General features: G+C 44.9%; 1 protein-coding gene across 1 annotated transcript in view; it reads right to left on the minus strand.

The window, feature by feature from the left end:
* The window catches only part of CHTF18 (chromosome transmission fidelity factor 18), a 488,876-nt gene that overhangs the window by 312,024 nt on the left and 150,567 nt on the right, over positions 1–26,285 (minus strand). The window contains exons 12-14 of the mRNA XM_085629346.1: positions 23,783–23,876; positions 22,366–22,464; positions 9,223–9,353 (exon numbers count right to left, since the gene is read on the minus strand). Of these exons, the coding sequence (XP_085485472.1) occupies positions 9,223–9,353; positions 22,366–22,464; positions 23,783–23,876 (324 nt within the window). The remainder of the gene's footprint in view (positions 1–9,222; positions 9,354–22,365; positions 22,465–23,782; positions 23,877–26,285) is intronic.

Raw genomic sequence — 26,285 nt, forward strand, 5'->3', positions numbered from 1 at the left:
TTTTGGAATTGGGTATTGAGGTGGGGTGGGCGGTGGGGTCTGGATAAATTCCAGAGTATGGCCAAATTGATTAGGGTTTAATACCCATTGGTCTGTAGTTATGTCTTGCCAGCAATGGAGATAGCTGGATATTCTTGCTCCTTGCCGGACTGGTGATAAAGGGGAAATAGCCGAATCCTGTAAGTTGTCATTGGCGACGAGCAGTGTCCTTTATATGGCAGCCCGCTCTACCTCTTGGTGCAGGCCTATTGTAGGCTGGTTGTGGTGGTTGCCGTTGGGAGTACTGGGGACGAAATAGATGTGAGGAAGATGAATATGAGGGGTAACAATACTGTTGGTAACCTTCCCTGTAGGAGGGAAGTCCTCTTTCTTGGGCACCCCGAAAGGGCACCTTTCTATACTGAAACATCCCTAACGACTTAGCTGTGTCTGTTTTTATGGTCTGCAGCGCTTTGACAACATGCTTGCCGAAAAGAGCTTCCCTGTCAAAGGGAAGATCCAAAATGTTGTTTTGGACCTCTGGCCTAAAAGAGGTAGCTTTGAGTCAGTCTCCTTAGCACTGCAGCACCTGCAAGTTGTCCGAATGCAGTGGTGGCCATGTCCATGGCACAGTCTATCACCTTCTATGACACGCGCCCTCCTTGGAGAATTTCTTGGCCTTCGTTTTAATGTCCTCCGGGAGCTAATCTAAGTATAGGGCGATATCGGACCACATTTGGCGGTCATATCGTCCAATAACTGCTAGGGAATTTGCTGCTCAAACTGAAAGCGCTGACAGATGAAAAATACTAGCCAGGTGCTGCGATTGGTACTAATGGCGTTTTTAGACCTGCACTGGGCTGCCTGCGTGATAACTAAATCAAGCTTTGGGTGGCCAGTCAAACACGCAGGAGCATCCTCTGGAGCCATGTATTTTATACAGGCGGGGAAGGACCGCAGTTACAGTGGCTGAGTCTTCATGACTTTTAAGCCCTCATCCCAAATGTAGCTCACAATGGGCATAGCTCTTTTAATCTTTAGAAATGGCTCTTTAAAATCATTAAGAAAGCAGTCCATCTGCTTAGTGGGCATATGTAGGTTGAATGTCTTTGTCGCCCTTTCTAGCAGGTTGTGAAAATGCCCAATGCGCTCAGGTGGTGAATCCACTGGAGTTGTTGAGGAGGGGGGGATGATGGTGTAGGTAGCATATAATAATCTCATTCTGTGTGGGGGGGCTGCAAAGCTCACCCTTTTCCCTATCACCACTGGAAGGGTGCAGGGTCTTGGAGAAATGGCTGTTTGTGGAGTGTGTCTTACTCAAATAGGTAGTAGCAATGGCCTTTGCTGTAGAGTAGATGATTGCACAGATGGAGATTTTGCAGGCGGGGAAGCTAGTGCTGTGACTGTCGACGTTGAAGGAAAATGCTGCTTGTAATCTGAGAGAATTAAGTGTACGTTAGTAACCAATTAGGAAGGCAGGCATTACATTTTCTCCTCGTATCACTGGTGGCATTGCTCCTGAGTGTCGTAATACCCTTGTTAATATTTTTCTTCCTCATAGTCCTCTTCCTGGCACTTGACATGGAGTTTGGATGAATTGTGTGCAAGCCCAAAGGGCCCATCCTCATCAGAGTCTACTTCTTCCAATAGATGGGCTGGCAGCAATGGTGACATCTTGCTAGGAGAGGTTTTCAGGGGTCAAATGCCTCATCTTTCCAATCCAATCCAATCCAAAAAACTTTATTGCGATTGTTTAAAATCATAAAAGTACAATATAAAACAGTTCATTTAGAATACATATTCCAGTTAATACAATAGCCCATCTTAAAAAAACAGGATGTCATAGTAATTAATCAGTAAGCAAACCCCTTTTAAAACCAATAGGTCAGTCAGTGTTGTTGCTGTATTAGTTTCCTACGAATTGACCACATCGCGAACAAAAACCTAGAAACTGCAGCCACAACAACTGGGTTTAAATCACTTCGCATGATCCTAAAAAAATCAAGATAACTCCTAATACCCAAGTTTAAACATAATTGTATGATCCATTTTTTCCGGATACCGACATATGCGGGGCAGAAAAGCACAACATGGATCGTAGTTTCCAGTTCAGATGAACAACCAGGACAAGTATGCTTGGAACCGCCCGCCCATCTATCAGTAAAGGAATAAAGAGGGAGGGTTCCATATCTGAACTGTAAGTACAGCTTCTTTGCTAAAATGGGTTGGATTACATCAAGGTCAGGTACAAAGGCGTAGTAAGGTTTAACATCAAGGAAAGCATCTGTCAGACTAGATGGACTGACTGAGCTATAAGCTTTCATTAGAAAGTAATCTTTAAAGGTTAAGGCAAGAGTTTTTTTGGAAATGCCTAGAGTAGAAGTCTCTGGGTTAACCCAGAGATGGGCAAGGCCAATATGAGTTAATGTCTGCCTTACATACTGGAGCCAAGGAATCTTATCGGCCCCAAGTGTGCCCAGGATTACTTTCAATTTGTCTCTGTAACATACTAGCTCTGGTGTACCCCAGAGCCTTTTCCAGTACATCACCGGTCTAGTGGCAATGACCTCTAAGATGGGACGGATGTTAAGATCCAACCTCAATGGCATAAGCGGCGTGTTAGTTGGAAGGGATAAGAGTTTCCTGATAAAATTGTTTTCGGTGGTAGCCAAATCATTTGCACGGGTATGGCCCCAAAGTTCAGCCCCGTACAATGTAGAGGATCGGGATTGCACACAGTAAATTTCTAAGGGAGCACTTATAATTTTTGTACGACAATTCTTATAAACTTTAAGGATGCCCCCCACAGCCTGATTAAGTTTTAGATTGGCCTTGCGCATTTGAGGGGACCAACCCATTTTGTCGTTCAAGGTCAAACCTAGGTACTCGAATATAGTAACCCGGTCCAGGGCGATACCTTCCATTTTGGGATGCGGGTAGCTGGAGGGTTTTACATTAAAAGCCATATACTTCGTTTTACCTATATTGACCACCAGGTTCCTTTTTTTACAAAAGTTGGTAAACTGATCCAACACCCGCTGCTTACCCATTGGGGATTTTGACAGCAGCAGGGTGTCGTCAGCAAACATGAGGGCAGGATATTTTCTAGAGGCCAATTTTGGTGCGTCTATATCAGTGGTGTCCAAAAGATCGGCAATGAGCCCATTAAGAAAGAGAGAGAACAGGGTTGGGGCAAGGACACATCCCTGTCGTACTCCCTTTTCAACGGGGAAGGGGCCAGTCAAATTACCATGTTTTCCATAACGGACTCTAGCATAGGTCCCATCGTAGAGAATCTTCAATTGGTAGCATAGGTATGGTGGGGCCCCCATGGCTAGCAATAGGTTCCATAACTGGTTTCGGTCCACCATATCAAATGCGGATTTCAAATCCACGAAGGTCATATATAGGCTACCCCCATCCAATATGACATGTTTCCAATGAAGCATCTGGAGCCTAAATAATTGGTCCATAGTTGACGTTTTGGGCCTAAATCCCGCTTGGAGTGGGGTTAGTATATTTTTCTCTTCTATCCAGTTCTGTAGCCGTTGCAGAATGAGCCTAGAGTAGATTTTTTGGCTCACATCTATTAGGCTTATAGGCCTATAGTTACCTGGATCAAGGGGAGATCCCTTTTTAAAGATGGGAATCATTTCCGCACACATCCAGGTTGATGGTACCGGTAAACCTTGTAAAATGGCGTTGAATAGGATTTGAAGGTAAGGGGCCCAGATCTTCGGTTCATCCTTATAAAGATCCCCGGGAATACGATCTAACCCTGGGGCCTTGTTCACTTGAAGCTGATCCAAAGCCAGATTCACTTCTGATAGGGTCCAGGGGGGAACAAGCCAGGAAGGATCCATGGCTGATAAAATAGCAGGGGGATCAACGGTCCTGATTGTGTTAATCGAATACAAGTTTTCGAAGTGGGAAGCCCAAGCGTCATCGGAGATGTTTGGGTCAATCGGGGAGTTACCCTCCGATTTCCCAAAGTGGACAAGGTTCCAGAAGGATCTTAGATCTTTTGCCACGAGAGCTAATCTCATAGCAACCCATCTTTCCTCTTCCCACTCGGTCTTAGCAATAAGAATTAACTTTCTATATGCCCTCCTAGCTTCCCGAATAAATGAAGGATTGCCCCCCCTGATGGCCTGTAATAAATCCTGTGTGGCTAGCCTGCAGTCCTTTGTAAACCAGGAATTTTTGTTAACCGGCTTCTTAGCATTAACAGTACCTGTGGTGTAAAAGGAACCATGCAGTATTTCTACAAGGTCCTTATGGGTTTTAACCAAATCCAAGGTTCCATCAACTACAGTATTGTTAACATCTCCTTTAAACACCATATCAAGTAAGGGGAGTATTTTTAGGTACAGGCTGGCTATTGCCGTGTCTGACTGTTTTATATTTTGCCAGCGAATCCTCTTCCCCCCTTGTATAACTCTTAGGTTACCTACTGGAGAGGTGACCATAGCTAGCCCCGTGTTCAATAGATGGAAATTTAGAGCAACTATCAAGGGATCATGGTCACTTTCAATTCGCCTAGTTATCTTAAAATCCAGCACATGGGGCCATAGGTCTAGACTGACCAGAACGTAATCAATCACAGTTTCATGACCCATGCCCCTATATGTTGGCTGGCCCGGTATATCTCCCCTGAAACGACCATTGCACGCTCTCATAGAGAAAGCGTAAGTGAGGGAGGTAAGCTGGAGTACCAAAGGGGTCCAATGTTTAGCAGGATACATACTAGTAGATGGTATAGATCTAGCCTCATCTTCCTCAAGTGTAAGTGGGGTTACTCTGGGCAGGGGCTCAAAGTGACAATTGAAGTCTCCTCCAATCATCAACACAACATCGTCTGGAAGTAATTCCAAAAGAGTTAACAGGGAATCAAAGGTAGGTGATGGACCACCACCACGGGTAGGGCGAGAATAAATATTAATAAGTGCAATCTTAGGGGTCTTTTTATGGGACAAAAGAATGCATATTATATCGCTACTATTCGTTTCAACCCTTTTGATGTTGAAACCAAGATGAGTGCCCACCCAGACACACAGACCCCCCCCCGAGGGTCTCCCCCGATGGCCTTTTATGGCAGGTTGCATATAAGTAATGTACCCCAGTCTATGGATAGGTTCAGTTGACCAGGTTTCCTGAAATAGGCAAATCCCAAAGGGGTCCATAAAGGAACACCACTCTGGATTGCCAGTATTGGAAGCTAGGCCTGCGATATTCCAGCTAAGAACTTTAAGCTGGTTATCAGAATTAGGAAGAACCTCAATGGAATTAGGCTGAATGGGTACAATATCAGTAGTTGCTAATTGGGTCACAGGGACTACCTTCAAAGCCGAAGATTGAGCGGGGGCGTCCCACGTAGAACCTAAAAAAATAGGAGAAGTGGTTCCGACTACCAAAGATGCAGAACCCACAAAGGTGGTCGCTAGTAGGTCACCATAGCCTCCTTTGGCACCGGTCTCATCTACAGTGTGGGTAAAGGAAGGTAAGGATCTAACTTGTGTCTCTAGTCATTCTACCTCATCCAACAAGCTAAACCTATTATGGGTGGGAAAACCCAGAGCTTCATTAACAGGCTGCCTACCCCACGTTCCCTCGCTAAATTGCTCTCTGTCAACATAATTGTGGGACGGAGCAAGAGGCCTTAAGCATGGAAAGGGGGGTTTGGTAGACGGGGGGAAGAAATAACCTAGGAGAAGCGTTTTGATGTTGGAAGATAAATTATCAAAGGCGGGGCTACATATGTGGTCAACCACCTCAGGCGCTTGAAAATTAACAATGACACAGTCGCCACCCACATTTTTTTGTTTATGGCCCACCCAACCAACTCTTCTAGCAAACAAAATAGAAGACCGTACGTTCATGGGCAGGGGTCTGTTTGCATTCAGCCAGAACATAACTTTATTTTTAAGTTCCTGAAAGGATTCTGGTCTCTGAGAGGTCAGTTTGGGAACATTGGTCAAAACAACCACGTAAGGGGCGCTTTCAGGGGGAAGGTCGATCCGTGGAGATTCCAGCTGGTGAGGAACCTCAACAGGAGGTTCAGGACAATAGTTAGCAGTTGGATGGAGGCTAGCAGACATATTATTAGCAGCTGGTTTTTGTGTAAAAGGCCCCCGTCTATGACTCAAATGAGGATTACAAGCAGCTCCCCGATGTTGTATCGACTGAGTATCAGGTCGATCTTGCGAAATTATTGGGTTTTCTGGAGTGTTAGCCTGGTTTTGACATGAAGATAAACCTGAAATAATAGATTGTATATTTTCATCATGTTTAACTAAAGCTGTCTCCAGAGCAACCAACCTATTTTCTATAGCAACCAATCTAAGCTCGAGCGGCCGCGTGGCCAGATCTAGTACAGTAGACATTTTCCCAAGTAACAAGTCTATATCTAAAAGCGGTGGGACTACATCTGGGGAAGGGCGCTCTGAGCAAGTTAGGTTGATGGTAGCTGTAGATACAGTCAAAGAAGTGTCCAAGGTATCAGGATTAGGTTTCTGAGTTTTATTCCTCCTGCCTTTTGGTGATAACCCAGTTCGTTTCCTTTTAGGGATGGTACCAACTTCTCGAACTGGAGTTGCAGGCATAATGACAGAGCCAAGTGCTGAAGCGGGAACATTTGTGACCGTAGCTATAGCTACATCAGTGGGAACAATAGATAAGGTTGGTGGACGAGGCTGACCATTAGTAGTAGTCTGGGTGGACATAGTAACTGGGGAGATAACAGGAGAGCGACTAGATGCAATTGTACCCAATGAGGAGCGTTTAGAAAAGAGTGGTTCCAAGGACAACCGACGCTCAGTTATTGCAATTTCGTGCTCAAGTATTGAAGATGCTCTTACTATAAATTTGTCCAGCGAGCCAGCAACATGATCAGTAGCACTCGGTTTCAAGCCCCTTTTATTCACCATTGTTCTCCTGCAATTGGAACAAGATTTAAGTGTACTCACAAGACTGATGCACTTAGAGGGTATGGCCGGACCGGACTCTCTCGGGCACGAACGGGCATAAACGGGCCCGCCCTTGGCCCGGGCTTCGCCCGCGTTGCGTTCCGCGCTGCGGAAATAAGTGCACCGAAGGATATAGTCACACCGGGGGGCGGGTCCTGAGGAAGAGGCAGGCAGCAGCAGCAGGAAGTTGGAGGGCTGCTGGACCTCGCAGTCCTCGGTACGGGAATCCCAGGGCACCAAAGGTCAGTTTCTCCACGAGCGGCACCCACGAAGCGGGGGCCGCGAGGTTTTAACCTGTGTCCAGGGGCGGGTCCTGAGGAAGAGGCAGGCAGCAGCAGCAGGAAGTTGGAGGGCTGCTGGACCTCGCAGTCCTCGGTACGGGAATCCCAGGGCACCAAAGGTCAGTTTCTCCACGAGCAGCTCCCGCGAAGTGGGGGCCGCGAGGTTTTAACCTGTGTCCAGGGGCGGGTCCTGAGGAAGAGGCAGGCAGCAGCAGCAGGAAGTTGGAGGGCTGCTGGACCTCGCAGTCCTCGGTACGGGAATCCCAGGGCACCAAAAGTCAGTTTCTCCACGAGCGGCTCCCGCGAAGCGGGGGCCCGCGAGGTTTTAACCTGTGTCCAGGGGCGGGTCCTGAGGAAGAGGCAGGCAGCAGCAGCAGGAAGTTGGAGGGCTGCTGGACCTCGCAGTCCTCGGTACGGGAATCCCAGGGCACCAAAGGTCAGTTTCTCCACGAGCGGCACCCGCGAAGCGGGGGCCGCGTGGTTTTAACCTGTGTCCAGGGGCGGGTCCTGAGGAAGAGGCAGGCAGCAGCAGCAGGAAGTTGGAGGGCTGCTGGACCTCGCAGTCCTCGGTACGGGAATCCCAGGGCACCAAAGGTCAGTTTCTCCACGTTTCTGACTTTTTTCTCTTGTCATCAGTATAGTCGACGGCGTGGTCAACGAGGGTTTGAGCAACGATAGAGAAGATGTCTTCACTGATGACGACGAGGTAATGGTAATTTTTAGCGTCGATGGTCTAGGCACAAGAGCCGTTATCGGGGATGTAATCGTCGAAGCCGGCGAGGTTGTAGACAGCGTAGTGATGATGCTTGTAGTAGCTGTCAACGATGCCGAGCATGTCTTTGTTATCCACGACGATATTGTCGTTGACGGGGAGATGTTAGTCGACGTTCTGTGAGTAGATGGCACTGAAGAGGGTTTTTTGAAAAAGTGTCGAACCTGAGGAGGTGGTGTAGGTGGCTCAGACCTAGACTTTTCCATTGTTTTTGAGCAGATATAGTCCTTTCTTCTCCTGTCGCCTTTCCTGAGGAGATTTAGAAGGACTGTGCCCCCTATAAGACCCATGAGTGGTCTTTTTTTTTGGCTTTCTTAGACTGCTCTAGCGAGATGTAAGAAGGGGATAGCCTTTCTCTTATGCAACCTTCTGGAGGATGATGGATAATCCTCACTGACGTCAATGGATACCGGGTCCTTACTTGCTTTAAGTTTTTGTACCGATATCAGCAGCCACTCTTCATGGTCTTTAAGAGTTTTGGTGGAAAAGGTAAGACATTCCTTGGCCGTATGGGCTGGATAAAGGCAATAAATACAGCCCACATGAGGGTCATCTGAATAAAACCTCTTCTTAGCACAAGTACCACAGGCCCTGAAAAAGCTCTTCTTTTCATTATCTGACATGACTAAGTCAGAGTAAAAGTCAAAATATACAGACCAAAATCGATGTTAAAGTGAAATCTGTATGTTTCTTGAAGTAATAAAGAGGTTTGGATTCTTTGGTAAAGAGTAGAACAGATATAACTGAGCAGTGCTCAGGGGAGTCTCCTAAACAAATGTGCAGTAGAAAATCTGAGGCAATGGGGCTTCTCACAGGGGTGTTCTAAAGGACAAGGCAACCTGATTGGTCGAAACCTAACTTTGGTCTCTTTTTTTAACAAGGATCATTATAGGTTACAAAACTAAAGGGCGCAGAGCCTTTCTAGTCTTATGTTTAACATGGCATAGCTTTTTAATGTACTGTGGGACTGCCATCTCGACGACAGGGAGTGATTCAAGCATGTGAATCTATGAAAGTTTCAATACTGGAGTAAGAACGCAACAACTATTTGTGAAATGCCAAACCAACATTGTTCAGGTGTAAATTAAATAAAATGGTAGCTCTATATGGCGCTTACATAGCTATACCCATGAATAATAGAACACATCACACTGTGAATCTGCTGTGTAATGCGCTCTTAACCATGTGGTTCCACTGTTACTCTAAATTCAGGATATGAGCTCACCTCTGCGCTTTGGGGAGCTGAAATATTTCCTGCCACACAGCGAAAAGTCCTTTATTCTGGTCCTTTAAGCCAATTCTCATTGTCTGCACCATCCTCATATTCAGCTCTTTCTTACCCCGGCCATGCAGGAACTAAAACAGAAGATATAAAATGAAAATTTCAGATCTCCACATAGAATTGTCGCAACTAAGACAATCTTGATAGCCAGAGACTCAGTGACTTAGCCATTATGTCCTCTGCATATATACATGCACATACATTCACCATCACCCATTTCTTGTCCCATGGAACTATGATCATACTTCGAAAGCAGTAAACTCCACATAACATTATAACCACAGTCACATTAACTATGGGACCAAGCAAATCAAATTGTGTCAGGACCGGAGGTGAGGATTATGCCCTCTAACTTCACTTTGTTCTTCAGCAGCAGCTTACATTAGATGGCAACAGTTACATACTACATATTCCATAAGCCATAGAGATAATATGTAGTTCAGAAATAGCCAATCACACTCCAACACCAGTTTTGAAACATCAGGACAACTATCCTTACCACTCCTTCACAACTTCAGCAGCAGGTCAGTGCATCCTTCTTTATGTGTAGTCTTCTCTAGCAGTTTTATTTGTTCGTTTTGCTATACATTATGCTTTTTGATGCAGTGTTGTTTCTATCATGTGATTTTTCTGTGGAAGGATACCACAGGGACTGCTTTTTACCCTTTTTTTCTCCCCACATGCTTGGTGAGGCGACAAACACAAGATTACGCAGTGCAGAGTGATTAGGGCGAGCATGAGTGCTCCCACCATCAGCTGGGGTCCCCTTCTGGCTCCACTGCAGGACACTCAGTTTTGAACATCGAATGCGCGGAGCCAGAGGAGACACCGAAGCAACCACTTTTCCTGATCTCCGGAGGCAGACCAATCCAACCTGCACTTTACACATACTCTCAAGCGCTGCATGGTGGGGCACGCCCATGTCCAAAATACCCATATTAATACTGACTCTTGGTGGTGTATCCTAGTCTTATTGGATGCTCCACCACCGAATCACCGCAGGAGTGCATATTTACATATCCACTGCTGGGGGCAACAGTCTAGTGCTTCTAGGCTCTCTTTTCCTCTGCTTTAAAGCCACACTATTTATTGCAGCTTTTTTTGAGCCATCCAGTGCCAGGCTCTTGATACTTCTCGTCATATCATACAACAGCTTTGTATGAGTAATGTTCACATGACTCTTCGTAATAAAACCCATCTGTTATTCTGATATCTAGTAATAAAAGAATATGAAGCATATTATACATTGTATATCTAGATAATAGTTGGAAAGTACTTTAGCAAAAATACTGTAATTGCATCTAATACTTGAGCAAGGAAGGGGCCCATTCCTATCCTTAGTAATGAACTCGGCTTTGTTACATATACAAGTGTTTACAACATTTAGACACTAGTCATCCCCAGGTCTGGGTGTGTAAGACTACAGGCTAGCAGGCGTTCCCGTGGTGTCTGTGGTGTCCTGTTGACGCGTGCGGGCCCACTCCAAGAAAGGACTCCATATATCTCTTGGCCAGGAGGCCGATGGCATTAGCACCCAGAAAGCGGACAGCTGTGTTTGGCTGAATGTCACGTCACGAATCCAGTCTTTCATAGAGGGGATGCCCTTCCTACACCACTGCATGGCAACCCTCCGCTTGGCTAGCAGCAACAGCATAGCATGTAACTTCCTGCTTCCTTTAGGTGTGTTCTTGACATAACCCAATAAACCCAGTAGGGGATCTGGGTCTCTAGGTGTACTGATAATCTTGAGTACAGTGTCGAAAATCGTGACCCAGAAACTGACCAATTGAGGGCAGTCCCATGCCATGTGCAGAAACGTGGCTGGTGAGCAGCCACATCTCCAGCACCTGTCGTCCTCCCTAATCCCCATGTGGTGAAGCTGAGAGGGAGTCCTATAGAACCTATGTAAAAATGTAAAATGAATCAGACGAAGTTTATAGGTCAGTGCCGTTAGTTGGTTGCAACAGAACCCCCAATGGTCCTCAGATAACGGAGTAGGCAAGTCCGCGTTCCAGGCTTGAAAGGCTTTGGGTGTCAATATGGGTGCAGATTGCTGCATAGTGTTATAAATTCTCGTAATGAGTCTGCGGGGTGAGTCGGACTTCAGCACATTTTCCAGGGCCAATAATGTAGGAGGTGAAGCAGGAAGCGTGTAGTGTTCTGTACGTGGCCCTGAGCTTGTGGTGGAAGAATAATTCAGAAAAGGGAACTGCACGCCCCTCTGTAGGTTCGGGAGGATCTAGGATCTGGTTTAGTTACTTCTCAGGCAGAATGCAGAGGGATTCCCAAGAAAATTATGAGGAAGAGGTGAAGGGATTTACACCCTGTGATGGAAACTTCTCATTGGCGGTAGACACTGTAAAAAAAATTAAAAAAAGGCAGTATCTAATGCTGTGGAACCTTCTGGGAAGGAACTACTGTATTTGGCTGCTAGCCATACTAAAACCCTTCCACGAAGGAAGACTAGTTCCCTGCAGGGAATATCTGAACCCTGAACGTCAGAGGGCCAAGGCAAAACCCAACCGAAAGCTGGAGCAACACAATGGGGTCAACGCCTTTGGCAGGTTTAAAATGCATTCTAGGCTTGGTCCGAGTCCACGTGAGATGGTAAAACAGGTCTGGATGGGCACTCCCAGGTGCTCGTGAAGCGGTACCACCCGCAATGAATGGTTGATTTGGATCCAGTTCCAGCAGATGAGGATAACACAGTTGGTGAGGATTCACCAGTGGACTTAGACAGTGGATATGATGCTAGTAGACATTGGAGCTCTACTCCTGAGCCCAAACATCAGAAAATGGATGAATAGGGTCAGGAGGCGAAGTCCTCGCCTGATGTGTTAGACCTGGAGGATATATTCCACCCTAGTTTGTCAGAATGATCCCCAGTGGACGAGATGGCAAAATATGTAGCAAGTCGGCTGCGCAAGCCTGTGGACAAGGGACTCGACCTGTTTAAGGGCTGAAACTCAGAGGGCTTCTGAGGTTTGGAAACAAAACATCATATCCGTAAAAACAGAGTAAGCAAACTAAATTTCTTATACTGTGAATAATAACAATAAAATTACACTTATAACACTAACCACAGTAAGATAAGGTTGCTTACCTGTGGTAACGATCTTTCTGGTGGGTATTCATCTACCTGCAGATTCCCCACCCATAGAATAATCACACTCGTAAAACTAGGTTTGGAAATTTCAAACCTCATTTGTTGCCAGTAGGGGGTGTTGATTTCATATCAACACCAGAAGTGTCATCAATGACTTCACTGAAGCCATGTATCACCCACCCCAGCATTAACAATGTGGGTTTTAATCTTCTTTTTTAACAGCGTTCAAGACAAGTGGACAGCCCGAGATTGGAGTAGTGCCGTACCAATAGAGATATTTGGGGCCAGATGTATCAAGCTAAATTGCGTTCGCAAACGCTGAAATTAGCGTTTGCGATGGCAATTTATCTGTGTGCTATGTAGGTAGGCAAATACCTACACGCAAAATAAGGAATCGCAATTTGTGCGATTCCTTATTTTGCGCAAGCATTTAGAGAATCGCAATTTGCGATTCCCTAAATGCTATGCTAGTAGATTGTGATATTGCCTTAAGGAATCTCAAATTACCACCAACTTCCTTTTTTCAAAGCGCCATGTGTCACACATACATGCCCTTAGGGCATGTATGCGTCCCACATGTGCACACATGCACATTTCAGGAGTGCAACAGGGTGTCCTTTTGGAACCCTTGCACCCTTGAAATTGGGGGCGCAATTCCCATTCATTTCAATGGGCCTCTTGGTAAAGGTTTCTTATTATGGATATTTGTACCTGCAGATTCCTCACTGTAGAACAGATTCCAAAGCAATATCCTGCCCAGGAGGAGGATTGATTATGATGGTTATATAAGGAAATCGTGCAAAACTGACTTGGGTAAGAGCCGTCTCTACGCACTTCAGTAATGCTTGTTAAAGGAGAGTAGAGATGCCCACAACACTGCATTGCAGACCTCTGCTATTGGAACTTTTCCGACAAGAACAGAAGTTGTTGATTTGGCTTTGGTGGAATGGGCCCTGATCTCTTCCGGAGGTTCCTTCTTGGCCAACGCATAACAGGTCTTAATGTGGACGATGATCCCCCTGGTCAAAGTCCTTTTCTGAACTGCTTTACCTATTCTGGCAGCACATTAGCCGAAGAAGAACCCGTCATCCAGTCATATGTTCTGGGTCCTGTCCAGGTAGAAGGTGACTGCCCGCCTAGGATCCAACCTGTGGAACTGCTCCTCTTCCTTCGTCAGATGGGGTGGTAGATAAAAGAACAGAAGGGCGATGGACAGACGGAGGTGGAAAGGAGCCACCACTTTTGGCAGGAAAGCAGCCCTGGTTCGCAACACCACTTTGTTAGAGTACAAGAAGGCGAAAGGTGGATGAAAACAGAGCTTGCAACTTACTCAACTGGCTGAAGTGATTGCCACTAAAAACTGTGCCTTTATGTCAATATTTTCAAAGAACGACTATGCAGGGGCTCAAAAATCGTCCCCATTTGAGACTAAGTTAAGGTCCCACTAGGCACAACAAAGGGGGTTGGCAGATACAGATTTGTCAACCCCTTTAGAAAGCGCATCACAATTGTGGACTTGAGCAAGGAAGGCTGGTCTGGAAGATAGTGGAAAAGGGGCCTGCTGCACATCTACACTGGGCAAATGTAAGTGCAAACTGCAAGACCTGGGACCTGGGACCATTAGCCTGTAAGGAGTCCTCATTGTAGTCAGTGCACCAAGCAACAAATTTACGCCATCTTCTAGAGAAAGCAGACTGGCGAAGGGAAAAAGCGCAGACAAGAGGACGTCCACCACCTCCGGAGGCAGCAGGAAGCAGTTCAGATGTTCCCGTTTAATCTCCAGGCATGAAAGTGAAAGCCTTGGTGACTGGGGTGCAGAACCATTCTGCCTGACTGGGAGAGAATGTCCAAGCTGAATGGCAGCTCGATTGGAAGACCTGTGAAAAGCACTGAAGGTCCGCATGCCACAACCTTCTGGGCCAATCCGAGGCTAAGAGAATTACTTGAGCCCAGTCTTGACATACCTTCTTCTGAACCTGAGGAATCAAGGATGTGGGGGAAACTCGACATGCAGCTGTAAGTTCCACTTCAACTGAAGCGCGTCCCCCAAGGTGGGGACTGGATCCGCTGCTAATGATGATGCCTTCTAGGGCCACTTCTCTCTAGAGTGGAGCAGTCAGTACATTTGGACTGCACAGCCCTAGAATAACCTAAGAAGTTACGGTACTGCTGGTGGAATTGCTGTGTAGGAGGCCAGGCCTAGGGTAGAGTCCTAGCCTCACTGTCCATGAAACATTTCAAGGAGGAGTTAGCCTTCTCTCTGAAAAGTCCCTCAGGAACAAAGGCCATGTCCAAGAGCACAGCCAGGACATTTCCCAAAATCCAGTGAAATGAATTAAACAAAGTAAATGCAACCTGACAGCTGTACCCGTAGACCATGTCCATAGAGTCTAAGCCACACTTTAGGGTCTGCTTTGATTCTTGTAGGCCATCACTCACAAGGTCAGAAACTTACTACATCAGATGTTCTGACAGGCTGATAACCATAGGCATGAGAGGCAGGTGGCAATAGACGTGTGGAGTGCAAAAATGCCAGATGCAAAAATATACGACCCATTATGATGCATGTCTTTAAAGCGTATCTGTTACCGTAAAAGAGTGTCCAGGTGCTACCAGTTTAATCCAAAAATCTATTGCCCTAGCTTTTACTGAGATGAGCCTGTAGATTGTTCAAATAGCCAAGATTTAAGACCCTTTTGAAAACTGAGACAGTTAGATTCAGCCGTTAATCATAGTTAAAAACTTTCAAGTTTTACGGGCAAGAAAGGAAAAAGCTCTCCCAGCTTTATGTGCAAATGTTATACAAAGCATGCAGAGACGGTATGCCTCAGCCTAGTGCCGGGAACTGCAAGGCCTGTAAAGGTAGAAGTTTCTCAGGTGAAACCTTAGGACCCTCAGTGTAGGAGACCATATCAGCTAAACAAGCGGTTTTAAATATAAATCTCATGTTTACCTTTAGCAAATGTAAAGATGTTTAGGCTGGAGGCACTGAACTGTAATGACTCATTCCAGATAAAAGCCAGGCTGATCAATTTTGGCCCGTTGCAATCTCATGATACCATATGACCACAGACTCAAATATGATGTGCTACAGTAGTCCAGGCCAGATAGAATAGTGGCCTAGACCACTGACTTGTGTATTCTTTTTGGTAGCGGAGGTGGAAACTTTCTCAGCATTCTTAGTAGTTTAGGTAGAGAAAGCCTGAGACTTCCTAATGTGTTTCTTTAAACTTAGTTCACTATCCTTTATGAAACCCAGATTTGTTGTTGTTAAAGTTAGTGTTTCCCCCTAAATCTTTGGCTTCCAGTTTAGTGCTTGGGAGACTGATAAAGTACCAAAGCACAAGATCTCCACGACTCTGAGCTTAATTTTTGTTGCAAAGAAGGAGAGTCCGACAATTTGTGTGTAGTTTAGAAGAAAGGATATGAGTAAATTCAGCACCCTACCCTGGACCCTAGTCGAGTTGACCAGAATAGAGTGGGCAACTGTGTCAAACGCAGCACTGAGATCTAACAATAACAGTGCTGCACTTCAACTCTTGTCCAGAAGCATTCTAATTTCAACAAGAACTGGTACCAATGCTGATTCTGTGGAATGAAATGGCCTGAAACCCACCTGAGTTTTATAAAGTTCATCATTGATTTCTAGATGCAACTGTAGCGGTCTGTCGATTTCTCTCCCTGAAATATATTTGCTGGGAAAAGGTAACCAAGAGATGGGTCTGTAATTTGATAATTTCTGGGGATCAGCTTAAGGCTTTTTTAGGATGTGAAAAATCTGCACCTCCTTCCCCACTTGTGAGCAGGTTGCAGATTCATTCATCATATTGCACAAAATAGTGGTCACCGGTGCTAAGGTGTTCGCGACACGGTTTAAGCAAAAGGCCAGACATGTCTCCAGAGGAGACTCTGGTTTTATTGGAATCACAGATTACAAATGAAGATAAGGTTATTGGCGGACTTGTCTCCAATATTGAGGATTGCATGGATTCTAACTCTTCAATGCTCCCCAGCTTGAAATTCCCTATAATCGTATCTATGTTACCTTGAAAAAACTGCAAGAACGATACGAGTAATACTGCATTTTTAAATAAGGGTAAGCATAGATTCCTCATCACTTTAAATACTATTGCCGTTTGTCTCTATCTAATCTGGAAAATATGCTATTGAGGCCGATCTACACAATTTAAAATATATTTTTAGTTCACAATCGTAACTTATTTGATCTCCATGAAATAGTTTGTCCTGCATTTCTGTTCACTTTATTGACAATACATCTTAATCGTGGCTAAGTCATCGGTATACTATGGGGCAATTTTTTTTTCTTTTCACTTTTCAAGTTTACGAGAGCGACAGTGTCTAAGGTATGGCCAAACGATTCATTAAACTCTTTTGCACCCGATTTGTAACTACCTACACACCAAGAAGTGGTGCTGGAATTGCATTCAGAGCATTCATAAAGAAGGGGCTGGCACTTTTTGTCCATAATCTCCCTCTGGCAGATCTCCCACTACATACTGCTATGGCATCATGATTGCCAAATACCTTGAAAGGAACCTCAAAATTATTAGACCATAAGACCTTGAAGGTAATTCCTACTTGGATTGTCTCCTTAAAAGTGAAAATTAAATCAATCAAATGCCATTTTTTCTGATGGATTCCCTATCTCCTGGAGCTGCAAATAAGGGATTTGGGTTCTGCTTAGAAAACGTTGTCAGAATAACCAGACTCTCTGGGGATGGATGGGAGGACAAAAAGTGCTAGTCAACCAGAGCAGGCCTATTGCATCTGCTGATCTCCTTGACAACTACTGGGCCGGAAAAGCTTCTTCAAACAGCCATCTTATTGTCCACTGGAGCACTATTGGAAGTAAGCATGGGTTCTGGAGAACCTTTTAGTAGATTACATAATTTCTGTTAGAATTTTCGGCTTTACTTTAGTTTTAGCTGAATTCCTTAAGGTTCATAGTCCAGGCGTCTCCAAGCAGGTGAACCTTTGGGCAGTGGAAGAGTGTTCAAATAACAATTCATCAATTAAATTAGCTCAGATCTTCTCCTTTGCCATACAGATGATAGTTTGGCCTATCACCTTTGTTGCTGGTGACAGCTTCGTAGACAGTGCCACCACTGACTTTAGGACTGGTACTGAGGAGGAGACTAAGCAAATGTGACACAGTGCTTTAGTCTGGTTTAACTTCGATTTAGGAACTGTGGCCAAAACCCATGCAGGTGTAGCATTAGAAGGAGTCTGAGTAGGAGGTGCTGGAATCGTCAAATTCTCAGGAACGGAACACCACTTATGGAGTGGCCCTAGGCCATTGTTAAAAGACCCAGCCTTGCTGGCTGGAAGGCCTTGGCTTGCACAAGGTCAGTTGAAGGACCAGGGAACTCCAGTCTAGACTTCTTATTTGCAAGGGGCTCACCTGACATTAAGGAAGAGTCCTAAGTCGGTGACGTTTGTAGGAAAGTGAGATCTTTATGGCATAGATCCCCCAAAGTTTGCCTGGTGTCAGTGTGTTTTGACTGTAGTTCACTGGGATCTTGCTAACCAGAACCCCAGTGGCAGTGCTCTCTCCTCTAAATGCTCTGGTAAGTACTTTGTACACCCCACAATTGGCATATTGGGGTACCACTAAGTCCCTAGTATATGGTGCTGAGGTACCCAGGGCATTGGTATACCAGCGGTCTCCCATGGGCTGCAGCATGTATGTTGCCACCAATAGGAGCCAATGTAAACTGTGTCTGCAGAACTGCCACTGCAGTCTGCGTGACAGTGTGCATGCACCCTTTACTTCAGATATAAGGTTTCCCTTATATCTCTGTCACTGCACTTAAAACCTATAGGTCACCCCTAAGGTAGGCCATTCAATCCAAGGGCAGGTAGCAGGGTTCTAAGTGTGTGGGTACCCATGCATGAGCAGAGGTACCCCTACAAACCCTGGACTCCATTTTCTGGGCTTTTTAAGTGCGTTACAGCCATTATAAGGTATGTAGTGGACACTAGCAAGTCGAGATGTCTAAGTATATAATGGCTGCCCCGAACCTGGTCATGTTTGGTATTAAACATGTTGGAATCATGCAACTAAACCAATTTCAGTGTTAGTTGCATGGTGCTATGTACTAGAGGGCTCCTTAGAGGACCACTACCCCCAATACCTAACTGTGTAGCCTTACAGGGTCTGACTACCAGCCTGCGCTGCTGCAGACCATAGACAGTGTTCTGCTCCCCCTGCTGATGAGCTTCACTCAGGCAGGGGAAGCTGAACAAAGGATTTCCTGTGAAGGGGAAATAGCTAGGGTAGGGGCGCTTCCGTGCACCACCAGACTGCACTGAATGGCACATTTGGTGCCCTCCATGCATAAACCAGTTTTGCCCAGTTCAGGAGCCCATGACTACTGCTCTGACAGGAAACTACAAAAAGGACAGGGGAGTGACCACCCCTCACCCCCATCCAGCCCCTCCCTGGGGCTCCTCCAAGTGGCCACTTGATTCTGCCATATTGAATATTGACCCCTGGGAGCAGCTGACTGGCTAGGACAGTTAAGTAGCATCCCTGAACTCCTCTGATAGGTGGGTCACCACAGAAGAGGTCCTTCTCCATTTTAGGGTTACTTAAGGGCTCCCCTGAAGGTGGGGCCTTAGATTCGTCCCGACAACAACTTCTGGATCAGACTGCCGTCGTCTGAAGATTGTTCAAAGACTCTTCTGCTGGTGAACACGCAAACTTTGCTGTTCTTCAAGCCATGACTCATGACAAGACTGCTCCTGGTAAGAAGAATCCTGCTGCCTCTTCATGCCTGTGCTTTTCCAAGGATCTGCTACTCCGTAGCCGTGCATCGTCAAAGTCATCAAGGACTCAGCCTGCATCCTAGTCTGAAGGAATCTCCCATGAAGCAAATGAGTCGCTCCCCTGCATCCGCAGGCACCTTAATGACCGGTTTGCTGATCCTGTTGTCCCACAGACCATCTGCAACACAGGTGGTGAGTTATTGGTTCTCCAGAGGTCTAACCAGTGTTGGGAGACTATAACCCCTCTCCAGCCAACGTAGACTGCTTCCCTGTGCACCGCGTCAGTTTGTCGTTACCAAGGCCTTTTTGGCTCTCTTCACAGAAGATATTCAAGCTTCAAGTAGCCCCTGCCTTCATCAATGCCCACCTCCAAGCAAGTTGTCTGGCCTGCATCCTCTGCATCGTGGAACTTCGTCTCCTGTGTGTTGCTGGGGCTTCCTTGCGTCCTCCTGTGCCTGCTGCCAGAGGGTCCTCGAGAGGGCTCCTTTGACTCCTGCTGGCTCTCCAGCATGCTGAGGGCCGGCCCTAACCTACCCCTGCTGGGTTAGTCTCACAGACCTTGCTGGTCTGCCACTAAACATCTTCTCCTGCAAACCATTGGTTGCATTTGTCAAGACTTGTTGGTTGTCCTGCTGACCACTGACCTTCCTGCATCCGTCGACCGGCGTCAAACAGCTTGTGAAAGGCTCCTAGGCTCCTAGAACATTGCCTGGTCTCCACAACCGCTGTTTGTTATACTTCATGCTACACCAAGAATCTTCCACCAGGGCTGGTGTTGTACTCCTGAGCATCTACAGGTGGTTTGGACTCTGTCCCCTCTGCTTTCAGGTTCTTCTCGTCTGGATTCTTCATCCTGGTTCCACCGCACTAGTCCACGAGATGCTGTAGCTTCTGTACTTCCACGATCCTCCATTGGCATCTACAGAGGTATCCGAAACCATTCCAACCCTATGCCCCCGGGCTCCCTGGTGAAGGTATCCTTATCTTCTGGGTATCCATGGGTGGGGTGACTCTCCAACCTTCCTTGATCCAAGTGGTTCCTTCGGGGTCCCTTGGGAAACGTCCTAGAACACTAATATTCCAACCACGACTTACCCTGTATTGTACTATGGACATCTGATTCGGTGTAACCACTCTGCACCAGGGTGCCTTGGGGTCCCTGGCTACTCACCTTGGGTGGTTCCTTGCTTCCCCTGGGGTCCCCCAACCTTGGGTACTAGTCCCGTTTTGGTACTCACTTCGTATCCCACTATGGTTTGGCCCCCCGGTTGGGCCCTATGTGTTTTTCAATGCTACATACCTCTTTTCTAAGTATTTGTGTGCAATTGATATCTCTGGGTAAGAGTTTTACCAAGTTAGTGTCTAGTGTGTAGTAATAAATATAAAGTATCTTTCTACTCACCTGGTGTGGTTCTTTCTTGTGTGAAAAGCTTACTGACCGACATAGTGGTACATGCAAATGCTTTACACCCTCCTGGATAGCCTCAGCTGCTCTCCACAGCTACCCCTTGAGAGCTCTGGTTTTCAGGGACCTAACCACTATCACTAAGGGTTACCTGGACTCAGTGCACAGTGCTTTACCATAGGTGGACACTATATACTGTTGAGACCAGCCCCAGAACAGAACCTCTTTCTTGAGGAATAAAAGTACTTCTCCTCAGATGTCATTTTTAGTGTTTTTCTTCAGAAGGTTTCTTGGAAGAAAGTTTCCCGGAAGGTGACTTACCTTGGGATGAGGTAGTGTACTTGAGGGTCTTCTGACAAGACTCTGTCAAAAATAACCTGGCCTCCATCTCCTTGATGGCTCTCAGATGCATGAGGGTGAAAAGATTCACGACCACTGCGTCATGTCCAGACACCAGATAACACATGCAGTCATCGTGGGGATCCAAAAGGGACATCATCTTTCTGCACTGTCTGCATAGCTTGAAGACTTATGCCAGTTGGGGAGACATCTGACCTAGCCACTGACTAAAGCAGAGAACTGTGTTGCTGCCACACTGAGAGAGAGCTTTGGATTGCATAGAGGGGGGCACAAAAATAAAGGAACGGACACCATGATATCGGTTTGCACCTAATATACCACTGTGACGTCACGTCCGAATACTCGGTCAAAACTAGAACTGTGTGGCCTGACCTGGCCTCGCTGGAGAGTAACTGTGGTATATGTATAGCACATATCTAGCCAAAAGGCAGCAGAGCAGTGTTCAGCGTCCAAGGGAAGAGTATAGTCACTCAGTGATTCACGAGTTTGCTGGTTTTTGGACTGTTAATTATCATGATGTAGTGTCTGGTTTGTGCAACTGATTTCGTCTAAGATGGATTTACATGGTGAACGAATAACTGAATTGTGTTGAGTTCTTATTTTAGAAGACTAGCTTTTTTCATATCTTGTATAATCTGTTGTACAGTGTCTTTTGTCTATTAGAGTGTGCTATTTTACGTTATTCAACATGACATTTTGTTGAAACACCATGGTAGTACCTTTCTTTAACAACTCTTACTTACTAAAGAAACTGACTGGAGGGTGAGAAAATAAATAGGATGTGGGGTGACTGCCAAGGAAAGACACTCTTAGCTGCTTAGATCATATCCTTGGGAATAAGTCAGAGACGGAGCAGATATTTAGAAAAAAGATACATTTCCTTTCTTATCATGGAAAAACTCGATTGGTACCAGAACATTTTCAGGGACAGCAGAAAATATGCAACTAAACAGGCCTTGCACTTTCATCTGCAATCAAATCCAATATGAAGAGGTTCTTAAAAAATGAGTAGGTTTTACCCATCTCCTATAAAAGTGCGGTACTGGGGGATCCTGTTATGCAATCCATAGCAGCACCATGCTCCCCAGCAAAAACATTCCTATTTCTAGAATGGCAGAACTTGCATCCTCTTCCCAGGTCATCAAAGGGCAGGGATAGTCCGATCTTTTCCCCCCACCTATGTAGCCCCTAACAAATGATTACGCTTCATTTCATGTGACCCTTTTGAAACAAATGTCCTGCTAAAAAGCAAATGGGAACTTTGCCATTAGATGTGTCCACTCTCGGGTGTCACCCTGCATCTCTCTAGACCTATGTGATGTAATCTGTTTCGGGGGAATTGGGAGATAACTCAAATAACAGAAAAAAAACATAAAGACCTTACCGTTAGGCAGCTTGTAGAATTGTCGAAAGAGAAGTTGCCTACCTGTAATGTGTTGATGCACGATCGGATATCGTTGTCTGTTTTCTCGCACAGTGCCATGAGAGCACCTGTATCCGCTTTCATGCCCTGAATGCCAGAAATCTGCAGAAAAGGAGAGTGTCTTTCAGTCAGAGAGATATTTACCAACATAAATATACCATGCTTTCCATAAGAGGTGCCTGCCTTACTTGCTTCTTGTTTTAACATAAACAATGTCTGAAAAACAAGGACCACTGCCAGATAACCACCAAGTTGAATTGGCCGTCACCATGTTTTAATCAGAAGGGATTCCAACTGTTTAAAACACAAGCCCTTTCATTCGTCCTAGGCGAAGACTGAGATACATTGGCAACAGAGCACATCCAGGATTAAAGGACATTGACAGCAGCTTGGCTGAATGCAAAGGGCTCACGTTAACGCCATGCATGGTGGGTTTCATAGTTCTGACCAGGATTATGGTCTGCTAACAGAGGATTAAAAACGTGCTGAAGACTTCATTCCAACTTTCCCTTAAGTAACTAAAACAAAGTTGCAAAAACAGGAAAGAAGCAGGTCTTCTAGAATACTGCTTTCCATGAGATTGAGGGAAAATGAACAGAGGGAATTCATCATTTCGTGAGGATCCTGCAATGTAAGGTCTTGCAACAAAAACGGTAGAAATCATGTGGAGAGTACTCTCTGCCAAACTGGAAGTGAAACCAGTGGGGGATGGAAATGAGAAAGGTAAAGAAAGTTGAGGACAGGGAATCAGTTGATACACTAGAAGAGAACGTGAACAAGTCAGTAGAGGTACAAGTATCCCCAACAAACATTCTCTAATGAGGAAACATGTTTAAAAGTCCTGGAATGCAGGGGATTCCTTGGTTACAAAGTTTAGAGATTATCCTATCCCAACTGTTGCAATTCATGGTATGGATTTTCTAATGTTAAGATCAACTATTAAGGAAACACATTTCAATGGGGGCAGTCCTTCAGCATGGGAGCCATAAAATCAGCAGTTTAGCAGGAAGCGCACAAAGATCAGATGGTAAAGTCTGTCGTCTGAAAGTTAGACTAGCCAGAGAAAGGAGACGCCTATAAAGGATTGGGTAGATTGGCATTCTATAGTTATTTTTTTTATGTCAAGCACATGACTTTGAGCATTCATCAGAGGTTATGTGGGAAAGCTCTGATGAAGTAGTGTTATTGCTGATTTCTTTGGCACAGAAGCATGCTAAAGATAAAAGTAGGAGCAATGTTGGCTCCTCAGCATGGATGGTACAGTTATGTTGTCTGCAGCTGTCAGTACATTACAACATTAGGAGCACAGAGGATCTACTCAGAGGAGTTTACAGGCAGCTTCTATTTGCAATGAAACTTGAACTACTACTAATTATCTTTTTTTTTCTGTGCCGGTCATGAAAATAACATGTACACTGACCTCGTATAACCGCTGGACCAGTCTAGAAGGCAACGTCTCTGGAAAATTTAAGATGAACGCTTGCGGTCTCAGCTGCCTCAACGATGGGGCATACCTGTTTAAAGAAATGTTTGAATTATTCATATTAAGCATTTTTATCCATGTCACCCTAAAGTTCCCAATTTATGTCATGCTGCTGTATAGTAAGGTTATCAATAAACCTTGAATGCACAGGAAGCAATGCCAACATACTGTCCTCGTGTCCAGGAACAAACGGAAGCAGCCCTGAACGCGGCAAGCTAGTAGATACACAGGAATTTAACATAAGAGAAAGGGACTGGATACCAACAACATTTATACACCTTATGTTCTCTCTAAAATCCATGAATTGGAAAGAGGGGAATTGTACCATGGTGATAGCTTGAACCATACTAATATCCTACAGAATGTTTCTGAAAATATTCACTAGCTCATAAAGCATAAAGGAAACGACTCCACATCCCGTAGTGTATTCAATCCCAAAAACAATCCTACACTCAAGAAACATCAAGGTTAAATAGACAGCGAGTTAAGAATACTATCACCCAACATTGTCAGGGCAACATAAGAAAAAAATACATTCTAGAATAATGAGAACTAAATAAATATTTGGCATGTATAAACCCCTAGAAAATAGAAATCTGGAAGCAATCCATGCAATTAATTAAAAAAAAACTCTCCTGAATACAAATTTCAAAAGACACCTTTCTTCCCATTAACAAACCACCCTGGTCCACATTTCAAAATCATACAAGCCAATTCAATCTATTAAGTTAACAAAACATATATTCCACACAGTTAATACTTGTTCGAAAGGTCTAATACGTTTTTTACATTTAAAAATGCATTCAAAATCGTCTGGGCAATCGTAGCAAAAACGTGGTTTGTACATAACACAAGGAACTCCCTCCGTTGATGGAATAGTGTTTCACATAGAGGAGGTAGGGCTGGAATCCAGATTTCAATATTAAAACTGCCTGTTTTGCGCATCCTACCAAAGAAAGTGCACAAGTGGGAACAATGCTTACATGAATATGTAATGATGCGAATAGCCCATTTATTCAGGTTTAATCACTACAAACATGGGAGGGATGCAAAAGCCCCACTCGTCTACAAGAATAAGTCACCTCCTGTTGGAAGTCAGTGTTTTCCATATGCTTGGATCGTGTGGGGGAAGCTACTCCACAGTAAATATTTAGAAAAACAGGCAGTACGCACGTTAATTCCAAATGCTTAGTATCCATTCTTTATGAGGTGTAATGGCGAGGGTGAAGCGTAATGGCCAGAACTGCCGACTTTGAAAATGGGGAACCAGGTTCGAGTCTCTGCATCAGCTCAGCATCCTGTGATTCTGGGCAAATCACTTGATCTCCCTGTTCCTACCAAAAATGAATGTTTCCTGGTGTAATGGAACTGATGCTTGTGTAAAGCTCTCCAATACCTTCGGTTCGAGTTCGCGCTACATAGAACTGCAAAAACTAAACAAACAAAAAGAAATGCAATCATTTTCTGGCTGTGAAATCTCTGGACACCGGGCTCTAGGTTGTATACAGTGCAATGTCTAAGATTCAAGGCACCACTACATAGAGAATGAATTCCTATTTCACAGATGCTCAGCATTAAATATACAGAATGTTTAAAATCATCAGTTTTTCCATCTTCCACAATGAGAAAGAAATTTTATAACAAAGAGAATATTGTCTAACTGAAGAGTCAATATTTACAACAAACCAAACTCAGCTGAGGCTGTTCACAGCATAGTAACTCCACATATTATTGCAGGGATTACAGCAAACTGCATTCCCTTAGGCCTTGAGAGAAGCAAGTCAATGAATTCTGAAGTGCAGGGCTGTATACTACGAGGAACTTCTTGGCAGCACATACTGTACAAGTAGGTTAAGTTCATGTACAGCGAAACGCACTATAATACCAAATCTAAATACAACCAACACAACTTGTCAACACCCTTGGACAGCTTTAAATGCCCTGGTATAATACAGATAGAGAGCTTGACACCAGAAAAGCGTTAGAGCATTTCCTAGCCAGAGATATGTTATAATGCATAAGTTTTTATCGACTAAACCCAGAAGAATAAGTACTATTGAGCTAAACACCATTTCATGGGCAGTTCAGAGAATGGAATCAGTGTGATTAAGCATTTCCCTGAAACACACATGCTTTTCTACTATTTACAGCTTTACTCTCCACGTATGCCAAACATTGAAATTTTGAGAACACCTCAATGCAGTGTTAACCCAACAGGAAGTTGAAAGGGGTGCCTTTGGGACATCTTCCCCTTTCTGAATGTTGAAAGAGAAAAAAAATAGTCACCGGGAGCATTGCCAACTTTCAGGGGCTGCATTAAAAGAAAAATGACCACACAGGTCACAATCACTGTGATGGCATCTAAATGTAGGGAGTCGCAATTTACAACCTTCATGAATATTGATGAGGTATCGCGGACTGCGACCCACTATGATTCAGA

Source organism: Triturus cristatus, chromosome 10 (assembly GCF_964204655.1).
Source record: "Triturus cristatus chromosome 10, aTriCri1.1, whole genome shotgun sequence".
NCBI classification, from domain to species: domain Eukaryota; kingdom Metazoa; phylum Chordata; class Amphibia; order Caudata; family Salamandridae; genus Triturus; species Triturus cristatus.